General features: G+C 39.2%; 1 protein-coding gene across 1 annotated transcript; it reads left to right on the top strand.

Annotated features, from left to right (window-relative positions):
* Nucleotides 1–687: 687 nt before the first annotated feature.
* LOC131155792 (two-pore potassium channel 5) lies at nucleotides 688–3,200 on the top strand. Its single transcript, XM_058109203.1, has 2 exons — nucleotides 688–2,056; nucleotides 2,862–3,200. The coding sequence occupies exons 1-2, from the start codon at nucleotides 1,089–1,091 to the stop codon at nucleotides 3,007–3,009; spliced, it is 1,116 nt and encodes a 371-aa protein (XP_057965186.1). The 5' UTR covers nucleotides 688–1,088; the 3' UTR covers nucleotides 3,010–3,200.
* Nucleotides 3,201–18,931: the final 15,731 nt, after the last annotated feature.

Here is an 18,931-nt window from a genome sequence, read left to right as displayed (position 1 = left end):
TTACACCATTCCTATCAAATTTCTACCATTCTCACCATTCCTATCTTTAGACCTCTGACAGAGGTTAACATAACGAGTTCATCTACCATTTGCTCATCTAAATCCACACTATCTCTTAAAAGGTATTTAATTTTTATTAAATAACTATACATATTAAAATTTAACTAGAATAAAAATACTCAATTTCATTTAGCTTTGTTTGATCAATTTGGCCTTGAAATGGGCATAAAATTCAGTATCAAAAATAAATGAGGCAGAGCATAATGTAGCCAAATTAATAACAAATTCCGAAGCCATTATCATTTAACTTGTACCAAGAAATTCTTTAATATAATCTTTTGCATTATAACTTATTAACACCAACAAAAAATATATGCATCTATATATATATATGAATGGATTAGGAGTTCACAATAAATTTGAGGTAATCCAATGGTATGCAATCATTTCTCATCTTTTTTTTTTTATCACTTCTAAGACTTGACATGTTTAAAACTCTAAATTTAAAATTTTCCAACTTTAAATGTTAAATAATTTTTAAGGCCTAGATTAATAGATTATAATGCATATTTTGAATCATAATTGTTTTATTTTTATTTTTTTTTCAAATTATGAACTCAAAAGTTGGAAGACAAAGTGGGTGGGTTTGTTTCTTGGTTCCAGTGGAGTGGGAAGAATTGAAGAAGCTCTTCACATATTTTGGCATTTTCTCTAATGGGAAGATGCGGGCGGGACAAGTAACTCCCACCCCAAAAGTCCTCTTTCCAGCTTTTCCCTCCACGAAAGAAAACGCCCAATCTGACGCAAAACCCAAATCAAACCCATTCATCAAAAAAATCAAAAAGAAAAAACCAGTAGCTCAGTTTCCCACACTCCTCAATTTTGATTGTTGCAGGAAAATCAACTTCTTCTCCACCATCCATTGATGGGTCCAGGTCCAGCAGCTGTCCACTGCTGAATGATGGATTGATTGCAAACCCTTACCCTTTGTACCCCACCATATCCTCTCCATCTCATCTCCACCTCTCTCTGTCTCTCTCTCTACTCGTGGTTCATGTTCACGAGCCTCCATATGAATTCCACACCATATGGACGCTGAGCCCCTTCTCGCTTCCCAAACAAGCACCCAACCCCAAGCAATTCTCCACGAAGAATACCCATCTTCTGTTTTTGGAGATCATACCCAACACCCAATTCTCTCCGGAGCTCAGAATGCCCGCCCCAAGTGCAAATCCAGCCTCCAGCGGTCAAAGACGGCGCCCGCCATGGTCGTCGTGCGGGACCTCAAACGCCAACGGCCGACGGCGACCCAGATCCCCAACCCGCGGCCCGAGTCCGGGTCCATCGTCCGGCAGGCGGTCTTGCTGCTCCTGCTCTACCTCTCCCTCGGCATCCTGATCTACGCCTTCAATCGGGACCACTTCTCCGGCGCCGAGACCCACCCCGTCGCCGACGCCCTCTACTTCTGCATCGTCACCATGTGCACCATCGGCTACGGCGACATCGTCCCCGTCTCGCCGGCGGCTAAGGCCTTCGCCTGCGTCTTCGTGCTCGTGGGGTTCGGGTTCATTCACATACTGCTCAGTGGGGTCGTGAACTACGCGCTCGACTCGCAGGAGAGCATGATACTGAGAGGGATCGAGGCGGCTGACGGCGGCTTTTCGGCGAAGAATTACATCGTGGATGTGAAGAAAGGGAGGATGAGGATTCGATTGAAGGTAGGATTGGCGCTTGGGGTTGTGCTCCTGTGCATTGGGGTGGGAACTTCGGCGTTGTATTTCGTGGAGGGTTTGGATTTGGTCGACTCGGTTTACCTGGCGGTTATGTCGGTGACGACGGTGGGGTACGGTGACAGAGCCTTCCAGACGCTGCCCGGGAGACTTTTTGCGGCGGTTTGGCTGTTGCTGTCGACGCTGGCGGTGGCGCGTGCGTTTCTGTACCTGGCTGAGGCCAGGATTGACAAGAGACACCGGAGGATTGCGAACTGGGTGCTGCATCGGGAAATCACAGTCCAGGATTTGCTCGCTGCTGATATCAATCACAACGGATTCATCAGGTAAGCCCAAGTGGGTGTCTACACTTCAATTTCCATTTCCTTCTGATCACCTTAGCTCCACAATTTGAGAAATCAATTGAATTTAAACATACAAGATGCAGGAAGACGCAAAATTAAGAGCATCACTGTCTGTCCTCTTATACAACTTTGTTCATCTTTCCTTGGAGAAAGAGTTCTGTATACAATTGATTCTATGGATATGAATATCAACATTTCTCATGAATATATTGTGCAGTTGTGTTAAAGCTTAAAGCTTGATATATATTGCTGCCCCCACAATCTAATAGCTTAAGTTTTTAGGTAACTAGTATCTACGGTGGTATCAAAGTTAGTTACAAGAGATCCTGGGTTTTAGTTTGCCCGAAATTTAAAAAAAACTATTGCATTCGGGTGTATTGTCGGACTATACTATACGAGTGTTAAATCTTGATATATATTGTTGGACCACAGCTTAATACTTTTAAGCTTTTAGATAAAATGGTTATATAACATGCTGCATTTTTTTCAAACTTATTTGATCACATTTTTGTGGCCATTAAACACATCCTTTTCTGCGCAAACCTCTTGAGTGGTAGATTTTTTGTCTTCAGTGTGGAGCTTTTGCTTCCTCCGTATTACTGATACTGTGTTATTTGAAATTGGCTTCCTTTTTTCCATTCCTCACCTTTTTTTTTAGTCTGCACTGCATAGATGGTTCAAGACCATGCTCTTTGATATGTATAGTGTTCTTTATCAATGAATTATCACAATACAATGTTATCAAACAGACTCTCATTTTCTTTTTACCTTTTCTACCTCCCACCAGTAAATCAGAGTACATCATCTACAAGCTCAAGGAGATGGGGAAGATAGGGGAGAAAGATTTGTTGCAGATCTGCGACCAGTTCAGCAAGCTCGACCGGAACAACGCCGGGAAGATTGCGTTGCCTGATCTATTGGAGAATCACTCGTGAGTCATGACACTGAAAAATGAAAATGCCCACATGATTCTCTCCATGTTAGCCGCAGGACTGATTCATTCTTCCAGTCAAATTTTTCCAAGTGTACATGAAATGCGTAGACATTGATGGCTGGCAGCAAGATTCTGTGTATGCAATTGTATATACAAAATTTAATTAAATCCAAATTCCTCGTGATAATTAAAGATGATGATCTCACAAGAAATCATGAATGGGACTTCAAAAGATCCACATCAAACCATGAATACTGCAGATTAGCAGTATTGTAAAGGTGTAAAGCAATGCAGTTGGGTTATGAAAGTGTGAACAATAATCTATCCTGGTGTTTATAGAAAAGGCTAAGATGTTTAACATCATTGGGCTCTACCAATGTTTTGATGTTAATTAAAGTTTATAGTGGGGCAAGGCTGATTAAGAGTCAATCCTATCAATAATCACATTGAAACTTATAAAAAGTTTAGCACTTTTATGAGCTTTTCTTTGTCCATTAGTGGAGGAGCATGGCTTGAAGATGGTATTTTATTATCTGAAATGAACATTCGTTCACAATGATTATTGTTTTTTTTTTGAGACAGGAAAATGAATAATTGCACCAAATGCCTATTCCATTCATTTAAAATTATCTAATCATTATCTTCATTAATAATAAAATGAAAATTATATAATTTTAAATGTTTTTTTGTCCATATTGTTTTTTTTTTTTTTTTCAAATGATCTTTAGTTGAGTCCTAATTTAAATTAAATTTTTAGGCTCCATTTGGAACTAGGAAAATATTAAGAAAGGAAAATATCTAGAAATCCATATTTTTATGTTTGGTTATCAAGTGAGAAAGAAAATAAAAATATACCAAATCTATTAACAAAATTTTGATTTTATACATTATTAACATTTAATTTTTCTGTTGGAGATGTGGCTCAAATTTGAGTGGAACGCATGCGTTAGGGAAGCATAATAATGCAAAGAACGAGGAAGAAGATTGTAGAAGGAAAACCATTGATGGTTAGTTGACGGTTGCATCCGCAATTTACTCTCGATGGTTAACCGTCGACGATTTCAGTCATCTGTAGGATTCAGCTCTCGGTATCTTTTCGTCGACGGTTTGCTAAAATCGCCAATGGTTTTGTTCGACGCAAGTCACAGATTTTGAATTGTGAGATCAATAAATTGGGATATTTTGGAGAATTTTCCTCTGGGGATTGCTACAGAAGTGTTTTAGTTATAGTGTAGGTCTTTTGTACTCATAGTGTTAGTATATAAACTATATTTTTTAACCCTTGATATAAGCTGGATAAGCTTGACGATTTGATAGTGAAAATTAGTCGCTTGCTCCCGTGGACACATTGTCGAACCACGTAATTTCTTATATCATGTGTTCTTATTACTTGATTTTATGCTCTTTGTGGTTGATTGTTAATTCTCGTATATTCATTGTTGAGTGCTTGTATTACTTATTCCGGATTTGAGTTGTGTGTGTTTTCGCTACGTATTTGAATCAACAATTGGTATCAGAGCTATTGGTTGCAATGGTTGGGATTTCTTCAGTGAAGCTCGAGGTTGGTAAGTTTGATGGAACGAGAAATTTTAGACTTTGGTAGAGGAGGATTAAGGGTGTGTTGGTGCAACAAGATATGGTGAAGGCACTATACAAAAGGAAGCCGGATGACATGGACGACAAGAATTGGAAGGAGTTGGAAGCGTAGGTTGTGGCTACTATCAGACTTTGTCTAGCCGATGACGTGATGTATCGATGAGGAATCATTGACGACATATTGGCTGAAACTGAAGAGCCAGTACATGTCCAAGTATTTATCGAACAAGTTGCATCTTAAGCAAAGACACTATGGGCTTAAGATGTCAGAGGGTTCGGATCTATATCAACACATCAACATATTCAATTAGATCATCAGCGATCTAAAATGGGTGAACGTGAAGTTCGAAGTTGAAAACAAGACATTGATGATACTGAATTCCCTACCTACGTCTCCTACATACGAGAATTTAGTTACGACTCTGACATGGAGGAAAGAAACTCTGAAGTTGGAAGATATCACGAGTGCATTGTTGGGATTCCATCAAAGGAAGAAGGTCAGTGATGAGAGTTCACAAGGTAAGCGGCTCGTGGCGAAGGGTAATTAGGATCGTGGGATGGGCAAGTTTTGGAGCGGATAATTTAATAATAAAACTTAGTCACAGTTCAAGATGAGGAATGACGTTTGGTGATTTAAATGCGGGAAAATTGGGCACATAAAATCGGAGTGTCCGGAGTGGAAGAAGGGGAATACAGAAACTCAAGAGGGTTCGTCAAAATCTGCGAATGTAGTGAAAAAAGGAGACTCAAGGAGCAGTAATGGTGATATGCTTTCTGTTTCATCGAATTTAGAACACCTCACAAATTCTTAGATCTTAGATTCGTGATGTTCTTATCACATAATGCCCAATAAATATAGGTTCACCACTTGTAGATTGGTGAGTTCTGGTTCCATTCTGATGGGAAATGATGCTGCTTGCAAAGTTGTCGAAATGAGGGATATCAGAATCAAGATGTATGATGGTGTGGTAAGGACGTTATGTGATGTAAGACATGCACCTAATCTACAGAAGAATGTGATTTCATTGAACACTTTTGATTGTAATGGGTATAGTTACAAGTCTTAAAGTGGGCTAATGAAGGTGTGTAAAGGCACCTTGATGGTGATGAAGGGATAAAGGTTAGCAGGGAATATCTATGCATTGCTGGGTAACACAGTTGTAGGTGGAGTTGTAGCTGCAAATTTTGAGTCAGGTAATATTGTTTTGTGTAAAACAACCACACATAAAATGGAGGGTATTCTTAACTACATTGTTTTGGATGTTTGGAAACCCGTGAGGGTAACATCACCGGTTGGACATAGGTATTTCGTGAGTTTATCACGAAAGGTCTGGGGGTATGTCATGTGGCACAAGTTAAAGATGTTTGTCATGTTTAACTTGTGATCTTTAACTTGTGGCTGAGGTGGAAAACCAAACCGAAAGAAAGATCATCAGGTCAGATATTGGAACTGAGTACGCTGGTGTTAAAGGTTGTATGCAAGGCTTGCAAGGAACTTCTTGGTAAAGTTAGTGAGTATGATGGGTTTCTCAATTAACCAATTGACGAAAGTATCACTAGATGGGAAAGTTGCAAGAGAGGTTTGGACAGGTTATGCAGTAGACTTCTTTGGCCCGAGAGAGTTTGGAGGTCCAGCCATGCACGTTTTTAGTGAGGTGAGATCTAAACTTAGTGAAAGATCTAGACGATACATTTTTTGGGGGTATTAGAAAGGGGGGTTCAAGCTGTGGGATCCAACGATAAACAAGGTGGTGATCAGTGGAGACATGGTTAATGTTAAAGTCATGGTGCAATGTACTCAAGTAGATGAAGAGAAATAGTGGCTAAAAAGTTGCAGCAGCAACAAGCATATTGTGCAAGTGATGTTGGAGACTCAGGACAGAAATGCAAGGAGTTCTAGCACAGAAGACCTGCAGTATCACTGTATAAACTAGAGCAGAAAAGAGATTGTGATGCAGGTGGAGTTACAAAACTCAGGGCAGAGATGACTTTGTTCATATTGCAAGGAGTTCTAACTTAGGAGGCCAACATTATCACAATGGGCTCAGGGTCACTATCAAGCCACCGCCCAAGTATAAATTTGATGATCTGATATTTTATGCATTCATTACTACCATTAAGGTTCCTACTATTTTTCAAGATGCGGTGCACAGCAAAGGGAAAATTTGATGGATGAGTGTTGTGGTGGAGGAGATGGAGTTAGTGCATAAGAATCAGATGTGGGAATTAGTGGAACTTTTAGAGGGGAAGAGGACGATAAGATGCAAGTGGGTAATTATTTTGTTGTTTCATGTGATTGACATGTCAATTTCTAGGAATTTGACATGAAGTTTTGGGTACAGCCAAGAAGATTCTTGGGTTGAAGATTCGCAAGGATAAAGCTACAAGTAGAGTGGGGTTATCTTAAAGTGGCTTTGTGGACAAAACTGTAGGGAAATTGTGATTATCTCATGGTGGTTTCATGAAAAAGGTGTTGGAAAGTTTTAGCATAGTTAATGTTAAACCAGTCACTGGTACACCATTGGCGAATCAATGTAAATTGTCTACCGCTCAGTACCCAAGTACATATGATGATGTTCGGGACATGTCAAAGATCTCCTACACTAGTGTAGTGGGGTGCTTTCGTTGGCCAACAGAGTGATCCTTCAGTTGTGAGATTCGTAGATGCAAACTATGCAGGGGACTTGGATGACAGGGGGTTTACAATAAGGTATGTTGTGGGAGGGCCAATTTGTTGGAAATCCAGAGTACAGTCTTAGGTTGCACTTTCAACAACTGAGTCAGAGTACTTGGCAATGGCTGAAGTTGTCATGGTAGCATTGTGGTTTAAAAGATCATTCAAGGAGCTAGGTATTCAGGTAGGTGGAGTTTATGTTACCAAAGACAAGTTCAAGCATGTCTTGGACTTGATTTACGTCTCCAAGTGCTAGACGGGAGGTGGTCCAAATCTATTGTCTCAGGTGGAGCGACAGGGTTATGTTGTAGGGGGCAAACCATCAACAGTTAGTCGATGAATGCATCGATAATTTACTCTCGATGGTTAACGTTCAACGGTTTCAGTCGTCTATAGGATTCAACTCTTGGTATCTCTCCATTGACGGTTTTGTTAGGCGCAAGTCACAGATTTTGAATCAGAAGATCAGTAGATTGGGAGATTTCAGATAAATTTCTTTTGAGGGTCGTTGTGTAAATGTTTTAGTTGTAATCTAAGTCTTTTGTACGCATAGGGTTGGTACATAAACTATATTTTATGACCCTTTATGTAAGCTTGAAAATCTGATAGTGAAAATCGGCCTCTTGCTCTCGTGGACGTAGGCACATTACTAAATCACGTAATTTCTTGTGTCGTGTATTCTTATTGCTTGATTTTATTCTTTTTGTGATTAATTGTTAATTTCCATATATTCATCATTGAATGCTTACATTACTTATTTCGGATTCGAGTTGTGTGTGTTTCCATTGTGCATTCGAATCAACATTTTCCTAATTTTGAGTCATATTAAAATAAACTTTCATTTTTGTCATTGTGCAATAAAAAAAGGAAAATATAAGGGAAAATGAGTTTCCTCCCTAGTTTCCTTTCCTTTCCTTTCTTTCCCCAAGTAAAATCTTTGATCCAAGCGAATCCTTAAGGATAAAAGATACTCACCTTCCTCGAGGTTTGGTAAAATGATAATAACTTCTTTTGAGATTTTAAAAATGTGACAGACCTCTATTAAGATTTGTCAAAAAGAAACCTCAGGAGAGATTTGTCGCATTTTTAATATTTTAGGAGAAGTTCTTAAATTTTTTGAAACTTTAGTAAATGTCATTGTTTTTTTTTTTGATTACATAGGAACTTTAGCCACCAACAAGCCCTTCGGACCCCCTGGTGCGGCACCAAACCTATGGATCAACGTCCTCCCCCTAGCTCTCGCTAATCAAGTAAAGTCCGGAATGCGGACACGACTTTCGTGCATCAATTGGACGTTCAGACAACCTGACTCCCGGGACATATCTCCATTACCATCCATGGTCCCCACTGGCTCGCAGAGAACTTTCACCATTTATGGTCCCCGCTAGCTCAAAAACTTTTGGTAGCAACCATAGCTTGACAATAAGGCCAATTAATAAGAAGATATGGGGCTAATGATTAATGGCCCCTTTCTTGATCTACCAGTTGGCAAATATAGACACATTTTGTGATACGTAGAATGGGCCCTCTCATAGATAATGGAGATCTATACTACATTCAAGCAGCCCAATAAGAATGGCCCATTACTCTAAAAAAATAAAAATTATTGACCTTGCTATTTTCTAAAAGGATTCATATTCCATATCTTGTATGCTGACTGCTCAGCTGAGCATTTTTAAATGTTATCTGAACTTATAGTTAGCATTTTAGTATAAGTTGTTAGTCACTCTTATTGGTTTGCATACCTAGAATGGGCCCTCTCATAAATAATGGAGATCTATACTGCATTCAAGCAGCACGATAAGAATGGTACATTACTCTAAAAAAATAAAAATTATTGACCTTGCTATTTTCTAAGAGGATTCATATTCCATATCTTGTATGCTGACTGCTCAACTGAGCATTTTTAAATGTTATCTAAACTTACAGTTAGCATTTTTAAATGTTATTTGAACTTAAATGTTAGTCACTCTTATAAGTTGTGTGTGTGTGTGAGGATACGAACTGGATCGCAAACCCTAGAGCCTTTGTCGCCGAATGTCACCTCTTCGTAGGCAAATCTCCAGACGGCTTGGTCTCCTAGTGTCCGGCGAGCAAGTCCTTGAAGCCCTAGCTCTCGCGATTTAGATCTGCAATGGCGGCGACAACCCAATCCCCATAGCCCGTGTGCCGTCGCGTGACCACCATTGGCCACGCTGCACTCTTGCGCAAGACGTCGTGCGCACGACCACCACTGGCCACGCTGCTGCCGATCGCCACTCAAGTCGCGCCGATATCACCCATCCAATTGTGGTCGCCGTTGCTTCGGATCTGGCTCTCTGTGGCCCTGCACACCAAAGTAGAGGGTGGTTTTTTTGGGATTTGTAGAGGAGGTTTACGAAGATGGTGGTGGGACTACGGCGAGTTCGAAAAATCTCACGATGACAACGAAGGGACTCTCAGCCCTTGAGATGACAGCGACTAGGTGTTGTTTCGAGGTTTCGTAGAAGAGAGTCAGATGGTGCCGTTTCCGGGATTTGTAGAGGAGAATTCCTAAGCCTCCTCCTGCTATGAGAATTTCTCTAGAGAGAAGAGTCATCAGCTGCAACTACGGTCGCCCACTTCGCCGCCTACTGGTTTTCTAGGACTTTGAATTTTGGCAAGCTTTCTTCTTTCGGTACTCTGAATCATTCTAAATTAGGTATGTCTCTCTTCCATTCTCATTGAAGTAAGACGCTTACTATGTAGGAGTCAATGGTGGCGCCTTCCGGCCCTCTGGGGGATCCTCCACTAGTGGGGCCTCTTTCGAAAGGTGGTTCAAGACCTTTATCGTATGCCCATGTAGTATCATGTTATAATGCTAATGCTGTTAACCTGTTCTCTTCTTCTTTCAAACTAGCCATGAGATATCCAGTTGATGTTGATGGAGATATTGGTTTTATATTCTTGGAGGCTGAGATGAACAAAGTGGCGAAAGATTTTAGGTTTGCGTTGGTTCTGAAATTTTTACGATCTAGACCATCCATTGATGTTATCCGTTTGAATATCATAAAGTCGTGGGGCCTTTCGGAGATCCCTTCTGTTAGTTTCATGGATGATTTTTACATACTGGTTCAGATGAAGAATGAACGAGATTTTCTTCATGGATAGTCTCGTGAAGGAAGGATTTTGGCTGGATTTCCATTTCGTCTTTTTCGATGGATAAAGGATTTCAACCTAAAGTAGGAACCATCCTCGGCCCCTCAATGGTTATTTCTCCGTGGTCTTCCGATGCACATGTACAAACCTGATTGCTTACAAATTCTAGCCATGAGGTTTGGTCGATACCTGGGAACTGACAATGCTACGCTTAATTGAACTAGGGCTACGGGTGCGAGAATGTGCGTGGAGGTGGATTTATTGGCAGATCAGGTAGATGCTTTCCCGATTGTTGTTTCTACAAATTAGAAAATTTGGCAGGAAGTGAGGTACGAAAAGCAAGGATTTTATTATGAGAAATGTCATAAACATGGGCATTCAAAGGTGGTATGCTGAGGGGGTGAAAGGAAACAAAAAATTGGGGATAGAAATAAGGATACAGAATATGGTAGACAAGAAAATCAATAAGAAGTTTGGCATGTGAAGAAATTGGATAAAGGGAAGGAAGTTCAGAGAGAATTAATAGATCCATGCATTGTCGAAGAACCTGTAGAGGGGGTTCAGGCTCAAGAGGGTGCAATGACATCACAAATTTTGCCAGTGGTTGAGACAGTTCCGCAACATGAGATGGAAGAGGGGGAGTTTGTTGCTGAAGAATCGAAGCCTGAAGTGGAGACTTGGCAGCGAAATATAAATAAGTATGAGATTGTGCAGAGGGAGGAGAGTGTTGAACCAGTCTTGGGTACTCCTGACACTGATATTCTGATAGTGGAAGATGGCATAGTAGTGCGTGATCAGTTGATGACGTCTAGTAATATGGTTACAGAAATTTTGGAACAAGAGTGTACCTTCATGGCCAGGTGTGTCCCACATAATTTTGAATTGAATAGGGAGGTGGAGACAAATAATTTAGAGAAAATTCCTTTGGAAAAAGGCTTTTGTTCGGATGATGATTTACATGTTCCAATTGTTAAGTTGAAAGATATTAATGGGCAAAGTGAGAAGAAGTCTCAATGGGTTATTACCCGTCCAAAAAAACTTGATTTATGATTAATACAATTCTAGTGTGGAACGTGCAGGGTTTAGGCATGTCGAAAAATCGTTTACATAAGTTAATGAGGAATTTTTTGCCTTCTATTTTGGTTCTTTCAGAGCCATTTTCTGATGAAAGTATGATGTCGCAATGGGCCGACTTTCTAAATTTTTCAAATTTTTGTGTGAATGCTTCAATGGGGGGTAAAATTTGGATATTTTGGGAAAAGGAAGTGCACTTTGAGTTACAACATATGTCTGATCAAGTTATTTCGGGTATTTTTAGTTCTATGGACCAGATTTTCTTGGCTTCTTTTGTTTATGCTAAAGGTCGTCAAACAGATCGCCGGGAACTTTGGAATGATTTGGAGTTTGTAAAGAGCGATGATTTCCCTTGGTTAGTGGCGGGAGATTTCAATATTATCTGTTCAGATTCGGAACGTATTGGTGGTCATATGAGGCCGTTATCGGCTATGGAGGAATTTAACAATTGCTTGGACAACTGTGGTCTTATGGATTTGGTTGGTACTGGCAACAACATGTCTTTGTGCAATGGTCCCAGTGGTAATTCTCGAAGTTGGACAAAACTGGATAGGGTGCTCTATAATTCGAATCTTCTCCAAGTTTTTCCAAATATTTATTTTGAGTATGGAAAGAGGAGGACTTCAAATCATAACCTATTGATTATTCGATTTCATAGAAATCTGCATCGGCATGGTCCTTCTCCCTTCAGGTATCAGAATATGTGGAGCACGCACAAGTCTTTAAAGTCTTGCGTGGACGAAGCTTGGAGGGAGGAGTCTCATGGTTCAGGTTTAGTTAGACTTGCTGGTAAATTGAAACATATGAAAGTTGCAATTCGAAATTGGAACAAACAGGTTTTTGGACATGTACAAGAGAACATTAAAAAATTGGAGGAAAGTATGGAGGTTCTAGAGGCTCAGCTTCAAGAAGGGTATTCGCTAGAAATGGAGGAAGATTTTTTCCTTACTAAACTCGAGCTGGAAGCATGGGAAAAGAGGGAGGAGATTCGTATTTCTTAGCTAGCCAAAAAGAAATGGTTGGAGGTGGGGGATAGTCTTTCATGCATTTGTGAACCAAAGGAGGAAGAAGGCTATGATTCATTCATTGAAACTTCCAAATGGAGAAGTGTTGGATTCTATGGAAGCTATTCATGAGGGTGCAGTAAGGTATATTCGAACTTTCTTAATAGGTGTAGGACCCAATCGAACAACTAACCTTGTTGATATAATATCTCCTATGGTTTCTGAAGAGGAGAATATTGATCTTTGTCGTGAACCGTCTGAGGTGGAGATAAGGGATGCTATTCTTTCTATTCCGAGAAATAGTAGCCCAGGTCCGGATGGTTTTGGCTCGGCTTTTTTCTAGGATTGCTGGGATATTGTAAAAGAAGACGTGATCGATGCAGCTAGAGATTTTTTTCTGGGTCCCATCTTCCTAGATTTTATTCTGCATCTTACATTGTTCTTGTAACGACCTCAAATTCTTAATATATAATGTAACAAATTAAATGAAAACGTCGACCCGAATTCGTGGGTAATGGGGACACCTGTCAATCACAGCGGAAACCTAAGTAGCAGTAAAAATAAAATCTCAAGCATCCATCCATAAAGAATAATACTAAAGTCATCTACATTCCCAAAATACTGTATTTATTTACATTCTTTCAAAAAGTCAAAATAACACTAGGATCATACAACAAAAATCTCCTGATCCTAGTTCAACGCTTACCCTTCTAGTAGGGAAGCTAAACCCACTCAACGGCGGCCTTGACCCGCCGATCCCTCTAGATTTCCTAAAAATCATTTAATGTTCGGGGGTGAGACACTTCTCAGTAAAGAAAAATAAACTAAATACAGTTATATGACAACATGAATATTTAAGGCACTTATACATATACAGTACATTTCATAACTCTATAAATATTCATCATATCATACTGGATAATCATATACTTTCATATTTGTTAATAAATCATAACATACATAAACTATCTGTTATAAATGTAATATTGAAAAAATACCCAAGATTAATAGCTAGCTGGTGTCATGTATTACCCCCCATGACAGGTTGTGCAACCTGAAGGCGGAACCCGACAATGGCTGGCCGATCACTGCCGAGTCAAATATGTCTATAAGTGCGATGGGTCCGCCACACCCTGGTCCGGACTGCCAGGTGGACGTCCACACTCTACTGAAAGCCACATTGACTATCCATCTCTCATCCCCTAATGGGATGGTTGGCACTAATCTGATCATAAACATCTAGTCTATAAGCTACGGTACCGAACCCCTGAACTAAACTAGCATCCGGGTTCTGATAACATATAATACATGATCATACATAACATTTATTGACCTTATAGGTCATATCCTTGTTTTGATTATGACAAATACTCATGTATTGAATGGCTATCTAGTTTATGTGTCGGAATTCTAAGTGACAAATCATAATGCACAAAGAGAAGATCAAAGATTGAAGACCCAATTTCTGTTGTATTGTATTTCATATTTATTCAAAGGGTCTGTAATAGTAAATAGGTTCTCTGGTTTGTAATAATTGCATGCATCACCTGCATGATCTAATACGTAAGCTCAAACCAAGAATAACTAAAAAGCATCTAGAAAGACCTTAGGGAACACCATTCGGTCGACCGACACCAGACTTTTTCGGTGTCTTCAAAATCCGACATAAATGACCTTAGGACACACACATTTGCACCTATGCTTGTTAGGCACTTCATTAGGATTTGTGTGTATTAATACGAGACCGAAATGCACACTTGGTGCACTTGGTCGGCCGAACCAGGCAGTTCATTCTGTCCTAGTCGACCGAACCAGGTCTGGGTCAACAGTTGACCAAGGCCTTGGTCGACCGAACCAGGTAGTTCAAAACCCCCCGGTCAACTGAAACCTTCCTGGGTCAACATTTTGACCATCTAGTCAACCGAGCCTTTTTTGTTCTCCAACTACCTGATCGACTGAGGGTTCTTGGGAGAAATCCCAACGGTCTGGTCGACCGAACCAGTTAGTTCAAAATGGCTCGGTCGATCAAATCTCAGAAATTTGAAAAATCACCTTCTCCTAGTCAAACGAGCCTTTAGTTCAAAATCTCCCTAGTCGACCAAACCATATGAGACCTGGTCGATCGAAACATTTCTAGTCGACCGGACCTCTCGGATTGCCCTGATTTTTACCCCGATTAAACATTTTTTAAACAGGGTTAAAATATTTGAAATATCATTAAATCTTTCTAATAATTCCTAATAGGTTCCCAATGGTCAAAAATCATGGGGTGTCTATAAATAACCCTTCATTTATGAAAATTAGGGTGATTTTTAGAAGATTTGATTATTGAAAATTCTTTGAAAATCCAAAACCCTATAATACTCATTTCCAAGCTCCACACACTCAATCTTACCTTCCCATATTGCCTACATCATTTGTAAGTTGTTTTTAAGTGTTTGTCTTGATTGGTTTGCTCTCCTATCTTTGGATTGATTGATTTGTTTTTATTGAGAGTTAAACCTTAAGGATTCTTAGGGGATTTTGTTAATAAGTCTATCCTAAGAAGATTTTGATAGATCTTCTAAGATTGCACCTTCATTGCAACATCTTAAGAAGATTGTATTTGTTTTTGGTTGTAAAATATTTTCAAAATACTTTCAAATATCTAGTATGCTTTATCTTGATAAACCTTTAGAGAGATATTTTTTTGTGTGAGAAAAATATTTGTTGCAATATTCATTGATTCATATCTCTAGTTGAATACAAAGGTTAAACTCTTGTTGCAAACCAAACTTATACATAGCTAGAGCTTCATATATATAAATGTATACATATATATTGTTTGGTTAATATCTTTGTTTGAGCACTTAGATTGAATACGTCTTATGATACAAAGATTGTAGTGTTCGCACTCTTATGCACTGATTACAATGATAGTAAATCTATTTGAGAGTAGACATCTTAAACCACACTGAGCTTACATATTATTTCATATTGGTGGTGTATGTGATATTGCGCATAACTGGGTACATATCTGCTTTACATGAAAGCATAATCACTGTACCATTTGAGTGTATTTCAAATACTGTTGTATTTCCAGGCACGGGCCTGAAAAGGGAGACTAACCCTGGAATAGTCCCGGATTGGCTTAGACTCAGTTAAGAAAGTTAGGTACGTCGTCCTATTAAGGCATGTAGGTTGAGGTCAACCCCGTTAATTGACCTGGTTAAGGTTGAGGTCAGCCCTGTGTTAATTTGGCCTGGTTGTAAACGGTGCCGCTCCACCCCTAAGTGAGCTTTTAGTGGAATCTTCAGGCTTGTGAGCTAGAGGCGGGGACGTAGGCGCAGTTGCCTGAACCCCGATAACATATCGTGTGTTTATTTACATTTCCGCACTTTATATTTACCGCACGCATATGTTATTGTGTGAATGATGCGCTTGATTTAAATTTCTGCATATCTTATGTATCTGCGCATTTGGAATTATATAGACCGACCCTAGGTTGTTTTATTCGGGTATTTTATTTAACCTGGGTGATAAAATTGAAAATTCCAATTCACCCCCCTTTTGGAAATACACCAAAGCTAACAACATCATTACGGCCTCGTGCCGAACATATCGTAATTATGGCCTCGTGCCGAACATAACATAATTACAGCCTCGTGCCGAACATAACATAATTACAGCCTCGTGCCGAACATAACATAATTAAGGCCTCGTGTTGAACATAACATAATTACAGGCCTCGCGCCGAAGTCATTTCAGGTATATACATTCTGAAAATAAATCAATTATCATGTATTCGTCAAAATCATCATAACATAACATATCTTTTCATAATACCTGAAAACATACTTTGCTTATAAAATCTTTCATATCATAATACGTTTCACTTAAAATAATATTCATGTCACACATGCGTTGTATAAAATCATACTTCTTATTCTAAAATCGTAATTCTCTGGCATCTCATATATACATATACATTTCAACATAATAGCAGTATTTCCCAAACGTACATTTCATCCATAATATCCAAATATAACATATGCTTTTCTGAAAATAAATTTACTCATAATTAATAATAATTTGCATGGAAAGTAACTGCTTTAGTTTATTCCCTTACCTGACTACTGAGAAAGCTAGGATTTCCTTATCAATACCCTAAAACTGAAAACTCTCAGTATTAAATTTTAATATTTCTACGTGTACATCATTTCTTATAACTATCACAAGATCAAATTTGACTTAAAAAGTCTTACCTCAACTTAGGGATGATTTCCAACTTGCTTTCACCAACGATTTGCTCCGACAGATTTGGAGAGAACTTCCCCAGGAGCGTCGTGATGACTTTAGAACGTCGAACCGATGTAAATCCGGCCCAAAATCGAAGAGAGAGAGAGAGAGAGAGAGAGAGAGAGAGAGAGAGAAAACCGAAGGGGCGAGAGTTAGCTTAATCTTGAAGTAAAAATTTGAATTTTCGTATATATATATAGAACTAGATTCGTCGACGAGCCACGTAATTCGTCAACGAATCCTTCATTAATCTCGTCAATGAAATTCAGTCGGCTCAAACCTCTCTCGGTATTTCTTCATCAACGAAATTCAGTCTTCGTCGACGAATTCTCTTAAGCCCTCGTCGACGAATCCCCTGTATTCGTCGACGAAGGCTTGATGATTTCCTTCGTTTATTCTTTCCCAAAATGCAATGTCGTCTGGCTTCTTCCTTCTATTACTGTTTCCATTTCCTTTCCTCTTTATTATTTAAATCCCATTAGTATTCGGGTTGTCACAGTTCTAATCCCAAAAGTTCATGATCTTCAGAATTTTGACAAGTTTAGGCCTATTAGTCTTTGTAGTGTTATCTACAAAAAATTTTCAAAAAATATTGTTGCAAGAATGACAGGTTTATTGTCTGCTTTGATTTATCCGGAATAGGGAGCTTTCATTCCTAGTAGAAGTATATTTGAAAATATTTCTTTGGCACAAGAAATGGTTTATTCTCTGCATAAGAAGTCTAATAGTGGAAATGTAATGATCAAAGTGGACATGGCTAAGGCATACGATAGGGTCGATTGGGATTTTTTAAACTTGGTTCTGGAAAGCTTTGGTTTCTCACGAAGATTCTGTGGTTTAGTGGCGGAATGTGTTTCCTCTCCTTGGTTCTCCATTATGATGAATGACACTTATAAAGGTTTCTTTAAACCTTCTCGAGGGCTTCGCCAAGGAGATCCTTTATCTCCTTATCTATTTATTATTTTACAAGAAGTTCTCTCTCGGCTTCTAAAGAAAAATTTTATGGAGAATAAGATAGGGGCTTACTATCATCCTCGTGGGGCGCCTTTGGTATCTCACCTTCTCTATGCGGATGACATTCTTATTTTTGCCAATGGCAAGAGAAGTTCCATTCGAATGCTTATTAAGACTTTGAAGAAGTATGAGGATTGGTCTAGTCAATTGATAAACAAAGAAAAGTCAAGTATTTTTTTGTCAAAGAGAATTGCTTTTGCTCGGAAGAGATCTCTGTTAAGGACGACTGGCTTTGCAGAAGGAGGTTTTCCTACTACATATTTGGGTGTTCCTTTGGTATCGGGTCGTCTTACAGCCCGTATTTTAGAGCCCCTAGTTGATAAATTGAGGAAAAAGATAGCGGATTGGAAATTTAAGCTTTTATTTAAATTGGGCTGCCTAATTTTAATTAAGCATGTATTATCATCAATGGAGGTTCATCAATTAGCGGTATTGGACATTCCTACTATTGTCTTCAAAAAGATAAATTCTATGTTATCGAAATTTTTTTGGAGTGGAGTAAATAACAAAAGGAAAAGGAATTGGTGTTCCTGGTCTAATATATGTAAGCCTGTTTGTGATTGTGGTTTGGGTGTTAGGGATTTGGAAGAGGTAAAAACATCATTGCATATGAAGTTTGTGTGGAGATTGTTAACTATGGATAATCTGTGGACTCAATTCTTTAAAGCCAAGTATTTGTATAAGAAACACCACTTGAGAGAAATGAAACTAGAGAAAGGAACCAGATTTTGGAGATCGATTGTTCGTGTGATTCCTGAAATTTTAGAGCATGTCCATGTTCGAATTAAAGAAGGGTCAACTTCTTTCTAGTTTGATCGTTGGTTAGACTCCGGCCCCCTTTGTGTTAAGGTTAAGGAAATCAGTAACCATAAGCTTCGAACTCGAGATTGTTGGGATAGAGATGGGTGGAATGTTGATTTATTAGTGGATCTGTTAGGTGAAGGTCAGGCTGAGGAAGTAATGAACTCTGCTATTTCTTACAAGGAGGTTCCAGATACGGTAATTTTGGAACCTTCAATAGATGGGAAATTCACCACGGCAAGTGCTTGGGAAATTATAAGGGAGCATAAAGAGGAATTCTCAGTTGCAAAAGGGATCTGGCATCCTATGTTGCCAAAAAGGGTGTCAATTTGTATGTGAAAGTCTTGGTTTGCTTGTCTTCTGGT

This window comes from Malania oleifera, chromosome 5, assembly GCF_029873635.1.
Source record: "Malania oleifera isolate guangnan ecotype guangnan chromosome 5, ASM2987363v1, whole genome shotgun sequence".
NCBI lineage: Eukaryota > Viridiplantae > Streptophyta > Magnoliopsida > Santalales > Ximeniaceae > Malania > Malania oleifera.
Note: the sequence above shows the minus strand (reverse complement) of the source record. Positions and strands in the feature narration are given on the sequence as shown.

Coding starts and splice junctions, on each gene's coding strand:
- LOC131155792 (XM_058109203.1), top strand. CDS start 1,089: ATGGACGCTGAGCCCCTTCTCGCTTCCCAAACAAGCACCCAACCCCAA. Junction 2,057..2,861: donor AATCACAACGGATTCATCAG/GTAAGCCCAAGT, acceptor ACCTCCCACCAG/TAAATCAGAGTACATCATCT.